This window comes from Carassius gibelio, chromosome B24 (assembly GCF_023724105.1).
Source record: "Carassius gibelio isolate Cgi1373 ecotype wild population from Czech Republic chromosome B24, carGib1.2-hapl.c, whole genome shotgun sequence".
NCBI classification, from domain to species: Eukaryota; Metazoa; Chordata; class Actinopteri; order Cypriniformes; family Cyprinidae; genus Carassius; species Carassius gibelio.
Window position 1 is genome coordinate 19,029,841 of NC_068419.1, and position 16,366 is coordinate 19,046,206.

The following is a 16,366-nucleotide window of genomic DNA, read 5'->3' on the forward strand; positions in this document are numbered from 1 at the left end:
TTGCAACTGGGTCGCAAGAAATTCCTGTGTATAGCTATGATACTCTTGCTATTTATTTCAGGTTAATGATTGTTCTCATTTTTCTATATTTTTGTTGAATGCAATTGCTATCGAGTACCGATTTCCTGTAAATTAAATGTTCAATAAAGGAAAAACTGCATCTTATAAGTAAATTATTTGAAAAGCTGTACACAGACATCATGTACATGTGGCATAGAAATAGCACTCTATACAACTTGCCACTACCTGCAATAACAGGTACTGTATCAATTGCAAATAAACATAGCAATGCAATACTAAAATTATTAAAGCATATATTTTGAGTAAACTAGACAGTGTTATATATTTTAAATTACTACTAAAGTACTACAGTTATTTTCAGTATTAAGTGGAAAATAATTCCCATCAATATTGCTATTCTTTAACAAAATAATGATTATTTTATTTTAAAAAAATTTAAGCCGGTAAAAATATTTTTCAATACATTTCTGGCCATTGGCAGATGTAGTAAAATGTTAGTTTTAGGCCCTGCATGGAATGGCAACTTTTCCTTTAAACTATAAAATAGTCGTATGTGCTGTACCAAACACTGGGTAAAAGGTCAGTGTAGCTGTAAATCAAGCAATTTGGCCACCCTTGTCGAAGTGATCCAGCCATATGAATCATCACACTGATTTTCACTTATGACATTCTCTCTGATCCATATTTTGAAGCGCATTCGTTCGGAAACGCAATTCACTGCTTAGTTTAGGATTTTTGCTTAGTACCCTAATGCAGGCCAGATGTCCACTTGTATAATACACTCTTAGTGAAGCTCATTCCACTCAACAGCTGTTTAGTTTAATTGACTATGACCAACGGGTGGATCCCATTGCACTGTTCATGTGAAAAATGCACCACAATCACGCTCTCTCCTTTCATTCACTCCACTCCTGGGGAGCTTAATCCCAAAGAAACCAAGCAAACAGTCCGCTGGCCGGTCAGAGAATACGGTACAGTGACTCCGAGAGGATGAGGTGAAGATCGACGCATGCTGTCAGGGATCACAGCTCCAACTGACAGGATTTAACGCTCAGCCAGCTCAAACTCAATACACAACGGTCCATTTGAGATGCTAGAACTTCCTCCAAGACATGCGAATGAAGGATTACGGGGAAGAATGAGACACAATATTATGTATACCAATGTACTTGCCAAGGATGAAAAGAAACTTGAGGTTGCGGAAGCAGATGATTTTGCGAACTGAAATATTTGTGAAGAAAATGAATGATCATGTCTTGTTTGACTGACTTCGGCAGATTTGCAATCTCTTCGATTCATACTTAGACTAGCACTTAGCAGCAGAATTTGTAAATCAACTGAGTTTTTTTATCCCACAGATGGTTACTCTGTACAAAAATATCAAAGATGGGTGGACTTTGGATGAAGACCATGGGAAAATCAGAAGCTTGGGAATTCACGTTGTAATTTACACCAGCCCTTTCCCTGATGTTCACACAACGGCTCCAGTCATTTCTGTTACCCCTGTTTATTCTTGCTTGCCGAACTGTCCAAGAGAAATAACACTATCCATAAAACAACATCTAATGGAAGTATCATCTAGACTAAGATCCAGACATTTATTGACTCCAACAAAAAGGAAACTGTCTGTCCTCCTTTGTCATTGCAGAATGGTTGAGGTTATCCAATCTGATGACAAAACCAGTCATTTAAATGTTACAAATCAAAGTAGGAGATAGTGCAGTAACTTAACCTTTGAACTAGCAAAGGGTGTGTGTGTGTGTGTGCGTTTGGTGATGAGTTTTTGGCCCAGGGACTGCATTTAAAGACACACCAGAGGTGTTCAGCTGGGTTTCTGCAGACCAGTCAAGTTCCCAATATATTTGGCAATAGTACAAACAAAAGTCTTTAAAACTGAAGTGTGTGTATATACTGTATGTTGTTGAAAACCGTTGACATACTCCATGCAAAATAATAGACCTACAAACAAACAAAGACAAAAACTAGCTTTTCCCCACAGTTTACCCCACTCTCCGCATTCATGAATTGCTGAAGTCAATCAGATTGTCTTTTCCGAATACCTCCACAACATAATACCATACTCAACCGAATGAGTCACTTGCACAAATGTTAAGGTCTTTTGAGGTTACTCAAAATTTCCAATTGTTTTCCTCCCACCAGAAAACAGCAGTGAACTTCACTCCAACTGTTTCTGCACTCATTCATTGTAAATACCAGCTCCAAGAGGAGCAAAACAGTTTGTAAGGAATGAAGTTCATTATGTGGACTAGGATCCAAGGAGCGTGTGTCGAACTATCTAGTTACAAGTACACGGGTCCATCATTTTCACAAGGGCCCTAAGCCATTACAATGGGGAAAATCCTCAAGTCTCCAGCCAGGAAAGAACAACTGGAGTCGGCTTTCAGAATAACCTCCATTACTCAAACATTACAGTGACAGAGACTACGCAAACCTACTGGACCTTCTCACATGACTGGACCAATTACTGCAGCTACAGCATTCGTTCCTGCCGCAGCGCTCCCTGCAACATCTGTTTAAGCTCCAATGCTTGGCTCTTCACTCATTTGGGTGCATTTGAAGGTCCACGGGGCCCGGAAACATCCCTGTACTTGTAAACATTCAGTGGAAAACTCTGCTGTGAGACAACACCAAGGTCGGTAATTATCTGTTATTGTGTGCAGCTGGTTTACTCCAACATTTCCACGTCCACTCAAAACTCACGGAGAGATGTATTTCAGGAAAACTAAAGGTCAACATTCACTCCTCTGAGTCACACTTCATTTTTTTGTCAGCAAATAATGTCGTCATTTATTTCCATTCATAAAACTCATAAAGTGTTTGTGGGTTCCTGGCAGCTTTCACAAATACACTTTGGTGTCCCGTGACAATTTAAGTAACAGAGACACAAATCACAAGTTTTTTGTTAGAAAACAACATTATCCAATATATTACATATCAGATATAAAATGAATCTTAACAGGAAAAGTAGCTAGTTTTAAACAACACATCTCCTTAAAACAATGAATAGGCCTGTTCCACGTCATAAATCTTAACTAATCATACAACATCTAATTTTGACATTATTGGCTGAATTTATATATAGTTATGTTAGTTTAGTTTTTTTTTCTGGTTAAAACAAACCAAAAAAATTTTTTTTTTAACTCCAGGTTTGTTGTGCTTGTACATGTATATCAATAAGACTTATAATAACTACTATGATGATTATTATTATTACTAAATTAAAAATTTACAGAAAATAAGAAATATTACCATTTTAATTATGCATTTAGTATTTAGAAATAAATGTAGCGCTATAATAAGTTAAATAATAATAACAATAATAAAATATTATATTGAAAACTGCAGGTTGTAGTCCCAATCGTGTTAAATTACTACATTTATTAATTTTATTTTAATTAACGAGAAATACAATCTTTTTTAGCCAGGCTATATCTGTATTCCTGTTACTTGTCTATTTAATCATGATGTTTATGAATTTGCACTGCTACAAAAAAGCAAATTACAAAAATCTATGTAATTAAACTGAAATTTACATTTTCACCAAATTTTGGGCCAAAATTTCAAACCTAGTAGAAAATATTGCTATAACACAATATAACTTATCAGCTTGTATAATATTCAATTTGACCTGGTGAGGTTTACGATTTCCTGCAGGTTCTTAAACAAGCGGCCAATGAATAAATAATTGTTTTAAGATATATTTTGTACCATATTAATGGAAAGTGACTTATAAGCATTATATCTTAGCACGGTTAATGTGGGGGGAAAAAAACTAAGTTGAATGATACAGAACCTGAAACTATAAAACACGGTTTAACAGTCACATAGTTCTCCAAGTCCTGAACAAAAAAGATAGACCAAAGATTTAGACCAGAGATTTAAAAAAATGATAGCTTGACTTCATAAGTCACAACAAGCTGGAGATCAGGGCAGTGTGGATTTCACTCTGAGCCCTCCTTGGATTGTTGGAACAAACTCAGGTTTAGACTAAGCAGTTCAAACGAAATTCAGATAAACAGGGCTTCATTCACACATGCACACACTCAAACACAACAATAACATTCAGTTATACAGTTCAGCTTGGAAGCTCAAAAAAGGAAGAGACTCGTCTCCAGAAATTCTTCTCCTTCCTTTTTTTCATCCGTGTGAATATTCAGCATTCAACCATGCTCACATCTGGGAGCCATTTTGTCCAAATCCAACATCTGGGCCTGGTACCTGATACGACAGGAATGATACTCTGGAAACATCCAATATCAATATTAATTTTTCACTGGACCTAGTCCAGGTGTGTGGCTCGGCAGTGAAACGGGCGATAACCTGCACATATTTGCTACATTTAGAAAGCAACCAGGGACCAGGATTGACCGCCAGTAGCTCCAGACCAAAACATAACCCGAATGTCACGGATGTGATTCTTGAAAATGAAGTATGCGCCACATGATACTGTGTGCATGGGGAGCATTGATGGATAACTTGATTAACGTCAAGCAAACGTCACTGGAAAACTGGAAACGGGGCCAATAAATATAATTGAAAAAGTTCAAATGGTTCAACAGGGATTTTTTTCCACTTGTTTGATGACAAGAAACTCCACAAAATTGATGACCAAAACTCCACAGACAGTCTGAGACACCTTACGACACTCTCACTGTTCATTTTTTCCAACATTCAATGGGCTGAAAATGATGCTTTAGTAATTTTACCATAACCCAATCATGCTTCAAAAGACCAACAGAAGATGAAAATGAGAGGCTTAACCAGAAGTTCTCATCTGTGCATGCCAAGATAATTTCTTCAATACTCAAAAAACGACTTCAAATCCCATTTGGAAGATTCCATTGATGTGGAACATTGTTTATTTGTGTATCACAATCAAAAGTGAGAACTTTATAAGAAGGCCTGTGAGTACTTAAATGTTAACAAATGTTTCAATTACATTCAGAGACAGCCATCATCTAGTCTCAGCTTCAGGCGTCACGTCCACAGACCGCTGGCTGAACGTCTGATGCATATAATGGCACAGAAAATGGGAAACGCTTCTGGAAGTCATCATATGATTGGTTGAATTGTACAGGACTTTCGGGAGAAGTCTTTGTAACATTTTTTTTTTATTAGTCTGCCTGGAAACAAAGCAGTCGTGACACAAAACTCCCTCATGGAAGAAGAAATTTGTCACATTTACAACTGTGACAATGAACACTCATCAGGATTCAGAAATCTCAGAATCGATGCAGAATCAGTTCTCGATTTGCGATGCATCGATTTATTGTCCCAGCCCTACCACCTACTGTTTTTGTTCAGATAAATGTGAAAATCAGACCAGATTTTCATGCAGCAAACACACAGTGGTTGATGGAAAAGCGACTAATGCATAGTGTGTAAGAAAATATAGATAAACTTGAGTATCGCAATATTTGTTTGGCAATACTGTATCCATTCTAAAAAACGGAATATCAAAATGTATAAAATAATATATATATATATATATATATATATATATATATATATATATATATATATATATATATATATATTAGGGGTGTAACGGTTCACAAAATTCACGGTTCGGTTCGATACGATACACTGATGTCACGGTTCGGTTCGGTACGTTTTAGATACAGCAAAATGCAAAAACATCTCAACTTTTCAGAATGCCGCAAGCGCACCGCGGGTCATGTGACAAGAACTAACCAATCAGCTTCATCCTTTCCCATAACAACGTTGAAAACTCAGCCAAGATGAAGGAACAGCTGATTATAGTTGTATATGGATTGCAATTTTGAAATAAATTTAGTAGCAGAGCTACTGCAAGCGATTTTTAGAGCTGCAAATCCATTTATCCTTCGCTGAAATTTCCGCGTCTCATGGAGAGAGCACGTCATTGTTGCTTAGCAAAGACAGACGCCTCATGAGCGCTTCTGCCCGAGCGCTTTGGAAAGGAGGAGAAAGACGTGCTTAGCGTTTTCCACGCGTTTTTAGGATCGATATGTGAACGGACCCTAAGGCGCTCGCTCACTCAGCACGCGCTGAAGGCTCATTGCAAAATGTCTAATGCATTTAACAGACCAGAAATATAAGATCCTAAAATAACCAACAGGTCTGGTGTTTGGGTGCACTTTGGATTCCCTGTAAGCTATAATACTGGTGTCTAAATGCTGCAGGCATAGTTTGTTGCGTGCATGTTTCTCCTTTTTTTCGTCTTTTCCCAGATACTGACACAATAAGGTGATGTCGGCGTAAATGAGTTGACATGTTTCAAGTATTCACGCTGGTGTTTTTTTTTTTTTTAAAGCAATGAAGCAACCGCGCGAAGCCCTCACTATATAGGATTTTAGAAAGAATGCAGAGCACTAGTGTAGTGTGCAAACTTACCACAGTGTGGATTTCAGAAAGTGTGCAAAGACTTCACGTGCACACTTACCATAACATGGATTTACAAATAATGTTCTAAAGGAGGGGCTCTCATGTCACTCTGATCGAGCAGCTCATAGATGGAATCATGCATCTCAAACAATATGTTTGAGAGTCATCTTCTTTTTCTAGTCTGTTAAACGCATTGGCCATTTTGCAACGAGCCTTCAGCGCGTACTGAGTGAGCGAGCGCCTGACTGAGTCATAACATAACATAAACATAAGTTGGTGTTTTTTTCTTCTTCGGGAGTGTCAGGGGCGTTGCCTGTTACGTCGTTTGGGTTATTGGGCTACCTTGTTGAACGCATATCATTATATTTCTCTTTTTTTTTTCAAATATAATTAATTAGTCCAACGAACCGTTCGGTATGCATAATGCGTACCGCGTACCGAACCGAAAGCGTCGTACCGAACGGTTCAATACGAATACGCGTATCGTTACACCCCTAATATATATATATATATATATATATATATATATATAATAAAAAACATTGGTGGTTTAATGAAGTTGAATGTTACAATTGCAGATCAGACTGTGTTCTGATTAAATAATTTATAAGAAATATCCCAATATATCGCCTTACTTACAATATCGAAATGTAGCACAACATATCAACATATCGCAGACCCTGTATCGTGATAAATATCGTATTGCTAAATTCTTACCAATGCACAGCCCTACTACAACATTTTCTAAAACAATTTCAGAATTTCAGAACTATTCCGAAGTGTCCACGGTAACAGCACACCACACAGACACTGCTGTTACATTGATACAGCGCCTTCAAAGCATTGGCGAATGCCAAATTAAACCAATATTTCAACATCTTTTCACAATTCAATTCCTATTTTGCCTCTTCTCTGCACCAGACTGATAGTGCTGCCTCTTCATTTTCAAAAATTAACGAACTGCAAACTTTATAAAATATATTATTACCAGACATTACTGCTGAACCATGGCATGGGGCCTCCTGGTGGCCACAAGGGCCCTGTGCAACCACTTATACTGCCAGCACTGCCTATAAACACTGCACTGAACAAAACGAATGCTGAGTGGTTGCTTTAGATGTCAGTCAGATGGCCTTTTGGGCCGATGAAAGCTGTGATTCAATAATCAAGACCTTCTGCTGTCAGTCAGAAGGTCTGGCTACACAAGACTAAACCCCACTAGGCGTTTTAGAGGTTTCCAATAGTTCCTGGAAAGTGATGTTCATGCAAAAAGAGGACACTTCTGAAAAGGTAGATGACAAGAAAAACAGGTTGAAGTAATGTTTCACGAAGAAGAAAGAACCTTGAATTATAGTGTTTCAACAGGCAAAAGTTATGGATGAAGGCCAATCCGAAAAATGGCTGATTTATCGACCTGGTTTGGTTTCCACCTCTGTCAGAAGTGAATATAAACCCCACCGATGTTCAAGCACTAGATCAGTTAATCAGGCCACATGACCTTGTGCTTCCTATGGAAGCGCAGCATGAATTTTATTGACCACCCTTACCTAATTCCATCTGCTTTCCTCATTTGTCTTGTTGTACCAACCCTCCTCATCCACTAAGTCTTAATATCACCCACTCTATCTTGCTCTAATACTAACCTCCCCATCCACATCCTCTCCATCTGGTTTTCAGTCCAGTACATGTGCAGCTGTCCCTTCCACTGAATCATCTCCTTAGCTCACTCTTCACGTCTGTTGGCTAATTTCCTCCGTGCCCTTGCAGCTACTGCTGATTTCTACAGTGAACACTGGATGTTTTTGGTTTTCGCTGTTCGGTCAAAAGGAGCAATGGCTAACAGATTTGTGTTGTCCTCTGACAGATATGATCTCCAGATGGAATCATCAGCTTCGGCTGTCAAAAGTTCACCAGGACGCGATCGTGCCGGGCGTTCCTCACATGATATGGAGGTGAGATGTGCTGTATGTCTCCTGATGGACGTCCAGACACAAGAAAAAAATCCATAGAGATGCGCTGACCAGTTTTGAATGCTGAGATTATTTTAGGGTTAAACAACCCAATTTCATTCAAATTAATCCATTATCCCATTTTAGTAAATTATTGTTGTAATATGATTGTAGATTATTATATGATATGATTACTTAAATAGATGGCTTGCAACTGAAAGTTTCAAATCCTGCGAGAGTTTAAAAATTATTCAAATTTAGCTGTTAAACAAGGTACTTAACCTCATGTTACTCCATGGGGAATGACCCTGGTATACTGCAATTGCATCTAGTAAATAGTAGAAAACTACACTCACAAGAATTGACAACCTACTGTAAATGGTGCAATAACTACAAAAAGGGGCAGGTCAATTGCTTATGTCAAAACAGAACACATAAATTGTGTATAAAGATGCTTATAAAATGTTTATTAAATGTGGTAATGTCAGTGATAATGTTGACAAAAAAGCAAAAAAAAAAAAATTCTTCAATAACATGCACTTTTTTAATTTCCAATTTTGTTATATGAATATTACAAAACTATCTTGTATTTTGTATCATGCCATTTTGTTTTTTTACTTTATTAGTTTATTTTATCTAAACATAATGTTTAACAAATGACTCATTACCACCACAAACAGCAATTTTACACCAATAAAGTCACTAAAAGTTAGTGAGATACCTGAAATATGAGTTGTAATTTTGTCAATTTATGCAAAAAACTGTGAAAATATTATTTAATTTTGTATATTTAGTATTATTTATTTATTATTTCCTTAAATGTAAGTCATTTTTCAAAATTTTGAAAAATTTAGAAAGATTTAAGTGAAGGGTATGTTTAGGGTTGGAGTAAGTGGATAGAAAATATCGTTTTTCACAGTATAAAACCCTTAATTCATATAAGGGAATATAATATATATATATAATGTTATAAAATAACATGGAAACCCAATGTGTGTATTTCTGTGTGTTTGTTTATGTGTGTTTAAAGCTAAACAAAGGATTTGGCCTTTTTATTCTAATTTTTTTTTTTTTTTGCCTCAAACACAATACATGATTTGAGATGGTGAAAATGACATTGTGTGAATGTTCAAGATGAAATGAAAATAATAATTTGCAAACACATTGTTAGCTGAAAAATTAAACTAATAAGTTTAAGAGGGGTGCTTTCTGAAAAAGTTTCTAAAAGTTTAAAAGTGCCTAAGAAACACCCAATTATAAAACCCGACAACATACCAGAACTTAGTACACTTTAGAATTTCTATGTATCATAAAACAGTTAATAATGTGGTGTGGTAACCGCAGTAATCTGTCAGTTTGTGTTGAGACAAATATGTTCTTGCAGATATTTTTCTATATTTAACACATGGTATACATGTTCTCTTGTTGTCCCCTGGCAGATGCCAAAACTTTAAACTGCATTCCATTATGTAACTATGAATGACTAATATGTTTTCAAATTCTTTGGGCAAAAGTTGTAGTGAAAGGCTAAATATAGCCAACCGCATTGGGAAAATTAAATATTCATAGCCTCACCAAAGGTTCAATGAGTGTTTCGAATCAACATGGACAAAAACAATAGCTGCTAATTCTGATCATATGATGTGGTAAAGCGAGACCCTCGGTGCGCTGATGGGATCTTTAAGTGCATGCACTCTCTGTACCAACATGTGGTAGGAATTAACCATTAGTGTGTGTAAGTGTGGACGGGAACTTCAGAATCTTTGGTGTACAAAATCAGGTTCAAATTGCAGCAGTGTTAAATTCCTTGCTCTAGGGGCCTGTACATATGATAGTGTTTCACTTTTCACTTTATTAGCTACTGATGTTGATCAAAGAAATGATCTTGACTTGTTTTTAAGCAATCTCGGCAATAACAGCGGACACTTATTTTTCTGGGTCATTCAGTAGGTTCTACTAGACTTATTATTTTATGGGGTAAATCTGTATGTGGAGACTCCCAGGGGAGGAACTAAGTAGCTAAGAAGCATTGCTACTAACTTACCTACTGTGCATGTTTCAGTAGCCTGACAACAGTCGAGCTGTTCAAAACAACACTTTTCCACTAAAAAACTACTTTTTCCAGAGAACTAGCATTTGTGTGACAAAAGGCTTTACAAAATAAAACTATTGCACTAATCGGAATTAATCGCATCCAAAATAAATGTTTTTGTTTACATAATATATGTATCTGTGCTGTGTATATTTATTATGTATATATAAAATACATGCATGTGTATATTTCAGAAAAATATGTTATGGATATACATTACATTTATTTATTTATAAAATAAACTATATGAACATAAATATAGACATGTAAATACATGTAAATATTTTCCAAATATATACTTAAAATATATGTGTAGTTATATATACATAATAAATAAACACAGAACATGCATATATATTATGCAAACAAAAACTTTTATTTTGTATGCGACTAATCGCGATTAATCATTTGACAGCACTAATTAAACAAATAAAACAATAAAACACTTTACCAAATAAAATATTGTGACATTTAAATGACTTTTGAGCCCTAATTCATATCTTTAAAAATATTTTACCTAACAAATTGTTATGTTTTTACAGCAAATTCAGTTAATAAATGCTGTTTTGGTGCTCTATGATTTAACGCAATAGTTCACCATACAAGGCAGTTCTGACGGCAGCATGAAGCACGAGTGAGCATTCATCCCTTCCTCTTTATTACTCGTTTTAACAAGGGGTGGAACAGTTCAACCTTTTCACAAAAAAAAAAAAAAGTTAAATTTTTTCACGTAGCATTTCATTTACTTCAGGCAAGTCATCACTGTATACAGCTCGTTATTTCCCAGAGAAATTAAGTCTAGTGAAGAGAGCATTTGGTGAAATATTAGACTATACTTTATTATATTTACTTTACCTGTAAGTGACTAATAGTTAGTCTTAATGTATGTTTAAATAAATATTTTATGAAACACATTTTGACTATGTCAATAATTATTTTTCAACAATAAATAGAAACTGTATTATTTAGAAGTTCATTTATTTCAAAAATTATGTTCGCATACAATTTATTTTTATTTTATAGTTGATTATTATAGTTAAAAATAAATAATTTTGGGCTCTGTTGTTAATTGTAACCTTATAGTAATGTAAAAGGGCTTCCTGTAGTTTAAAGCAGAAGGTAGATTTTTATGCCTAAGAACATTTTAATTATAATTGAATTTTTTGTTTTAATAAATAGCAATTTATTCAGTAAACCATTTTTAAGGCAATTTCTTTTTGGCCATAGTATATACAGTTTGTACAGTATAAAAACCATTACTCCTATGGAATTTCCCTACTTTTCACAAAAACAAACATGTGTGTGTGTGTGTGTGTGTGTGAGAGAGAGAGAGAGACAGCAGGTGAGAGTGTGTGTGTGTGTGTGTGTGTGTGACCCTACTTGTCCACCACAGAGATCCTTCATATGTATAGATATATTTTTGAAGTTCTAAAATAAAGACTATCAAAGGGCATTCAAAAGAAAAAACTATTTCATAAGCTTTGGCAATATTGTGTAATTTACATTCAAGCCAATAAAGCAATTTTTAATTGAACTTGAACTGAATATATATACACACACAAACCTATTTTAGTATGGGAAATGTTTACCCTTAAGAAGTGTAATATGAATTCATGTTTGAACGAGACACTATGTTTCTTTTTGTACAAATACAACTATTTGCACCAAGTTGGTCCGCCACTGTTTTAAAGCACTGATGTGACCTCAAACTCACCTGAGGGTTGGCGAACACCTGCTGAATGTTGTTGATAGGGCCACAGGGGACACCGGTGCCTTCGAAGCGTCTCAACCACTCTGCAGTCGTCTCCTGCATGAACCTGAGGACAGAGGCCTGAATGAAGGTCTGAGAAGGGACAGAAGGGAGGGTGCTGGAAAATGGGGCACGGACACAATAACATGAGCTGAAATGAAAGTCATATGTGGCCACTTCCTCTCCCTGTCCCTTCAGGACAACAGCACTGTGTAAAACCACCAACACACTTAGAAAGATTTCACTTACTATGCCCACTATAATTAACTTCTCTTTTGAGCAACATTGTAAACATATAAGGTTTCTCATATTGTAAACATGCTCTCACACACCACGTCTTGGCCTTTGGTGACTGATGCTGATTCACCCAGACAGAATGTGCCGTTTGATTTATGTAAAGACTTTGATACAGATTTTTTGCACACAACAGTCCCATTGTTGCCAAGAGCATGGTGTGTGAACAAAATGTTTCAATGCTAACAACCATTAATTTGGTTTTTTTAATAGAATGGTTTCACAATTCTTAGGCATAATGCATCAGAAGTTGAAAATTGGGATGTGACCAGGAAAGAAGCAGAGACAAGGAACATCTTTGGTTTGCTATTTTCTTTGCTATTTCTCCAGCATATATATATATATATATATATATATATATATATATATATATATATATATATATATATATATATATATATTAAAAAAAATGCAGTCAGCATTAAAAGGAAATGGTACAGCTTACTCATTTTACTTTTGACTAAAGGGTTAGAATAAGTGGGATAATGTACATCCTTATTATTTCTACATTATCCCTTACTTGATGAATGATAAAAAAATAAATTGTTTCCTAAAACATTTATCATCTAAAATAATGTGGACAGATGAATAGTGCACAACACCGACAGGTATGGTTTAGATGTCACAAAACAGACGCTTACCTCTCGGACAGAAACTGCAGCAGCTCTTTGCGGTGCTGAACTCTTAACTTGTTGATTTTGTACTTCGGGTTTTCTGCCAGGCCATTCATGCTCAAAACCTTGGCAAACAGATAAGTTTGATGACAGAACTGTTAGGAAATGTGAAGCCTTTTCCCCATAAGTCAAAACAAATGTACATAGCTATAAAATATGCCTGTGACTCAAATGTACAAATAAAGCTTGGTTAGATTTATTAATATGCATATTTGGAGTCCTGCTTACTTTGCACACTTTCATAAATTGCTGGTCGTTTCCCGCTGCCACAACCAAATATCCATCTTTGGTCTTGAAACCCTGCAAACGTAGAGATTTAATAAGTATACAGAGCTGAGTGCCAGCTAAACTGTGTAAGTAATAAAGAAAAACCTCACACACCAACTGCCATAAACAGAAACAGAGTGACAACACTGGAAACTTTGATATAATTACATTTATGACTAACACAACCATGCAGTATTTCATGCAAATCTGCATCTAATGTTTATTTTCTCTAGGGTACTCCACTTAAAGGGATACTTCACCTAAAACTGAAAATGTGGACAATTAAATCAAACATGTAGATGAGTTTGTTTATTAAAAATAAATAATTAAGTTAAGTTAATAACTTTGACAGCACATTTGCTTGAAATGATTGACAACTGTTATGCAAAATTCACATTTTAGATTCGACAAACTATATAAGATTTCTATTCAAACTGAATGCATAAATCTAGGCTCTCATATGCTGTTTTCAAAGCACAATGCAAACTGTGACATTCATTCACTGATGCTCTTTAATCAGCAGCTGCGCTAAATACTGGAAGCACATATACTTGCTGGAAACCAGCCAAATTAAAAGCCTGCTGATTCTAAGTTTGAAAATTACAAAAATTCATATTAAAAAGTAGTAGTAAATATTAGCATTTTATTTTTTATTTTAAATTAATTTTAAATAGTATTATCACACATTATTATTTAGTTTATTATTTTATCAAATTAATATAAAAATTATAAAAAATAATATATATATATATATATATATATATATATATATATATATATATATATATATATATATATATATAAAATATCTGTTATAATTAATGGGTCACGTTATGCAGTGTGAGGACCAAGCAAAACGTCCAGGTTCTATTATAAGGACCAAGCTGAATAAATGATGAGGACTCGCATTTTCGGCAGTTTTGAGTTAAAATGTCGATGAATGATGGATTTGTTTCTTACAAACATACAGCTTTACTTTCTACTTCTGAGGTGAGGTGGATTATTGTGATGTTTTTATCAGCTGTTTGGCACCCATTCACTGCAGAGCATCCATTGGTGATGAAATGCTTAATTACTCCAAATCTGACGAACAAACCAAATATGAAACTAATCTTTGACCAGTAATACAAATTCAACTTCATAACATTAAAATTTTAACTAAATAGTTATCTCATACAGATTTTTAACAGCACAAGAGGAAAATGATGAGGGCACAATATAATAATTTACAGTTGAACTTCTCCCCTTAACACTTATATCTCCTAATACTTCTTCAGTTTATTAATAAGAGTAAAAGTACTCTGTAAAAACCTTCAGAATAAAGAATAACAGAAAATGGAGTACATGGAGATTACTGACATATAACTGAAATGTAAAGATGATATAGTGCAATAAAATAAATGCAAAAAAGTCTATTTTGGATGTTTTCTTTCCACTGGTCAGGTCAAAGTCATGGAAGCAAACAGCCCAAAAACCCTAAACCGCAAGAATTTGGGATGTTTTTTGATTCAATGACCTGTGCAGCTCAGGTTGTGTCAAACCCTTCGGGTGAATCAGAACTTTCAATATGCATATTAGCGGTTTGAGGGAAAATCTTTCAACGAAAGATCAGGCCCACAAATTCTTCAGGTTGAACTTTGCAGGTCTATGCTCGCAGCAGAGACGCCGATTCATCCATTCCATCGAACCCTACTTCAGGCCCAATGCCCGCTGGTAAAAAGCACATATTCACTTGAAAACAGCCAAACCAAGAGAAGGCTTTTCACAGAGGTAGGATAAACTACAGTATAATCAGCTAGAAAATAGCACTAACAAGACTAGAAACAATAAAGATCCAAAACCCAAGTGGCACTTCTGGGACAATCTTCCAATGCCATTGAAGCCACAATGAACGGCAATCAAACAACTTACGTTAGACATGTCAAACGCAGTCAATCCCCTCACAGATCATTCCCATTTTTGTCTCGACAGCATCTTGTGAACAGCAGACGGGCCCAAAGTTCAACTAACGTGACCTTCTCAAATGCAATCCATCGGCTTCTATTGGACCAGACTATGTGCATGAGTAAATCAAGACATTGCTAATCGTCTTTTGGCCACAGCAGCACACCTTAGAACAAAGCGTGCATTCATCGCCGCAGCCTCTCTTAGCACAAGCCCTTCACTCTATGTGTGTTTATTCTGGTGCCCCCGGCAGTACAATAGGTTGAACAAGAAACAAAGTGCATGGAGCACAGTTAATGAGACAGTGTTTTGACAAAATGTAGCCCATCAGATTAAATGATTTCAAATGAATAAATCAAGCATGGGCCAAGAGGTCACATGCCTGGGGGATTCCAGGAAACAGCAGGAAGGCGAATATACACACAGCAAACGCATCCGCACACAAAGGCGCTCCAGCTTCATCTTAGTGTGGGTCCGCTTTGACTCAATCAGTGAAAGAGATCAAGCCAAAATTGTTCTGCTACCAGGATGTTTCCAAACTCGTGCGAAGCACCCTGGGGCTCGCTGGATGCAACTTGCATGTGTACAAGGAGCTTGATGACGTTCAACCTGACATCCTTTCCTGTTGTGTTCGATTGCACGCAGGAGCCAAAGTAACACTCAATATTCACAAAATTCAGATTTGGTGAGTTAATAAAATGCACACCATCTGTGCGTTAACTACAAAACAAGTAGATTCACATGTTTTTAGACAACTTTTGGTTCATCTAGGATGACTAAATTTAGTTTTTCTCCAGGATTCGATGTGGTGACACGTTGAAAAAAAGTCTAATTGAAAACGGTTATATTTTTGAAGTTATAAAATAAAGACTATTAACAGGCATTTTAATATAAAACACTATTTCAGTTTGTTTTCCTTCAAAACATCATGATTAATTCGACTGGGTTTCTTGCTGTTTCTTTGTAACTGTGACATATACCATCAAAA

General features: G+C 35.8%; 1 protein-coding gene across 2 annotated transcripts in view; it reads right to left on the reverse strand.

Moving 5' to 3' along the window:
• The window catches only part of sugct (succinyl-CoA:glutarate-CoA transferase), a 110,609-nt gene that overhangs the window by 60,038 nt on the left and 34,205 nt on the right, over positions 1 to 16,366 (reverse strand). For both annotated transcript variants that reach the window (XM_052595765.1, XM_052595766.1), the window contains exons 10-12: positions 13,396 to 13,467; positions 13,135 to 13,232; positions 12,164 to 12,266 (exon numbers count right to left, since the gene is read on the reverse strand). In XM_052595765.1, the coding sequence (XP_052451725.1) occupies positions 12,164 to 12,266; positions 13,135 to 13,232; positions 13,396 to 13,467 (273 nt within the window). The remainder of the gene's footprint in view (positions 1 to 12,163; positions 12,267 to 13,134; positions 13,233 to 13,395; positions 13,468 to 16,366) is intronic.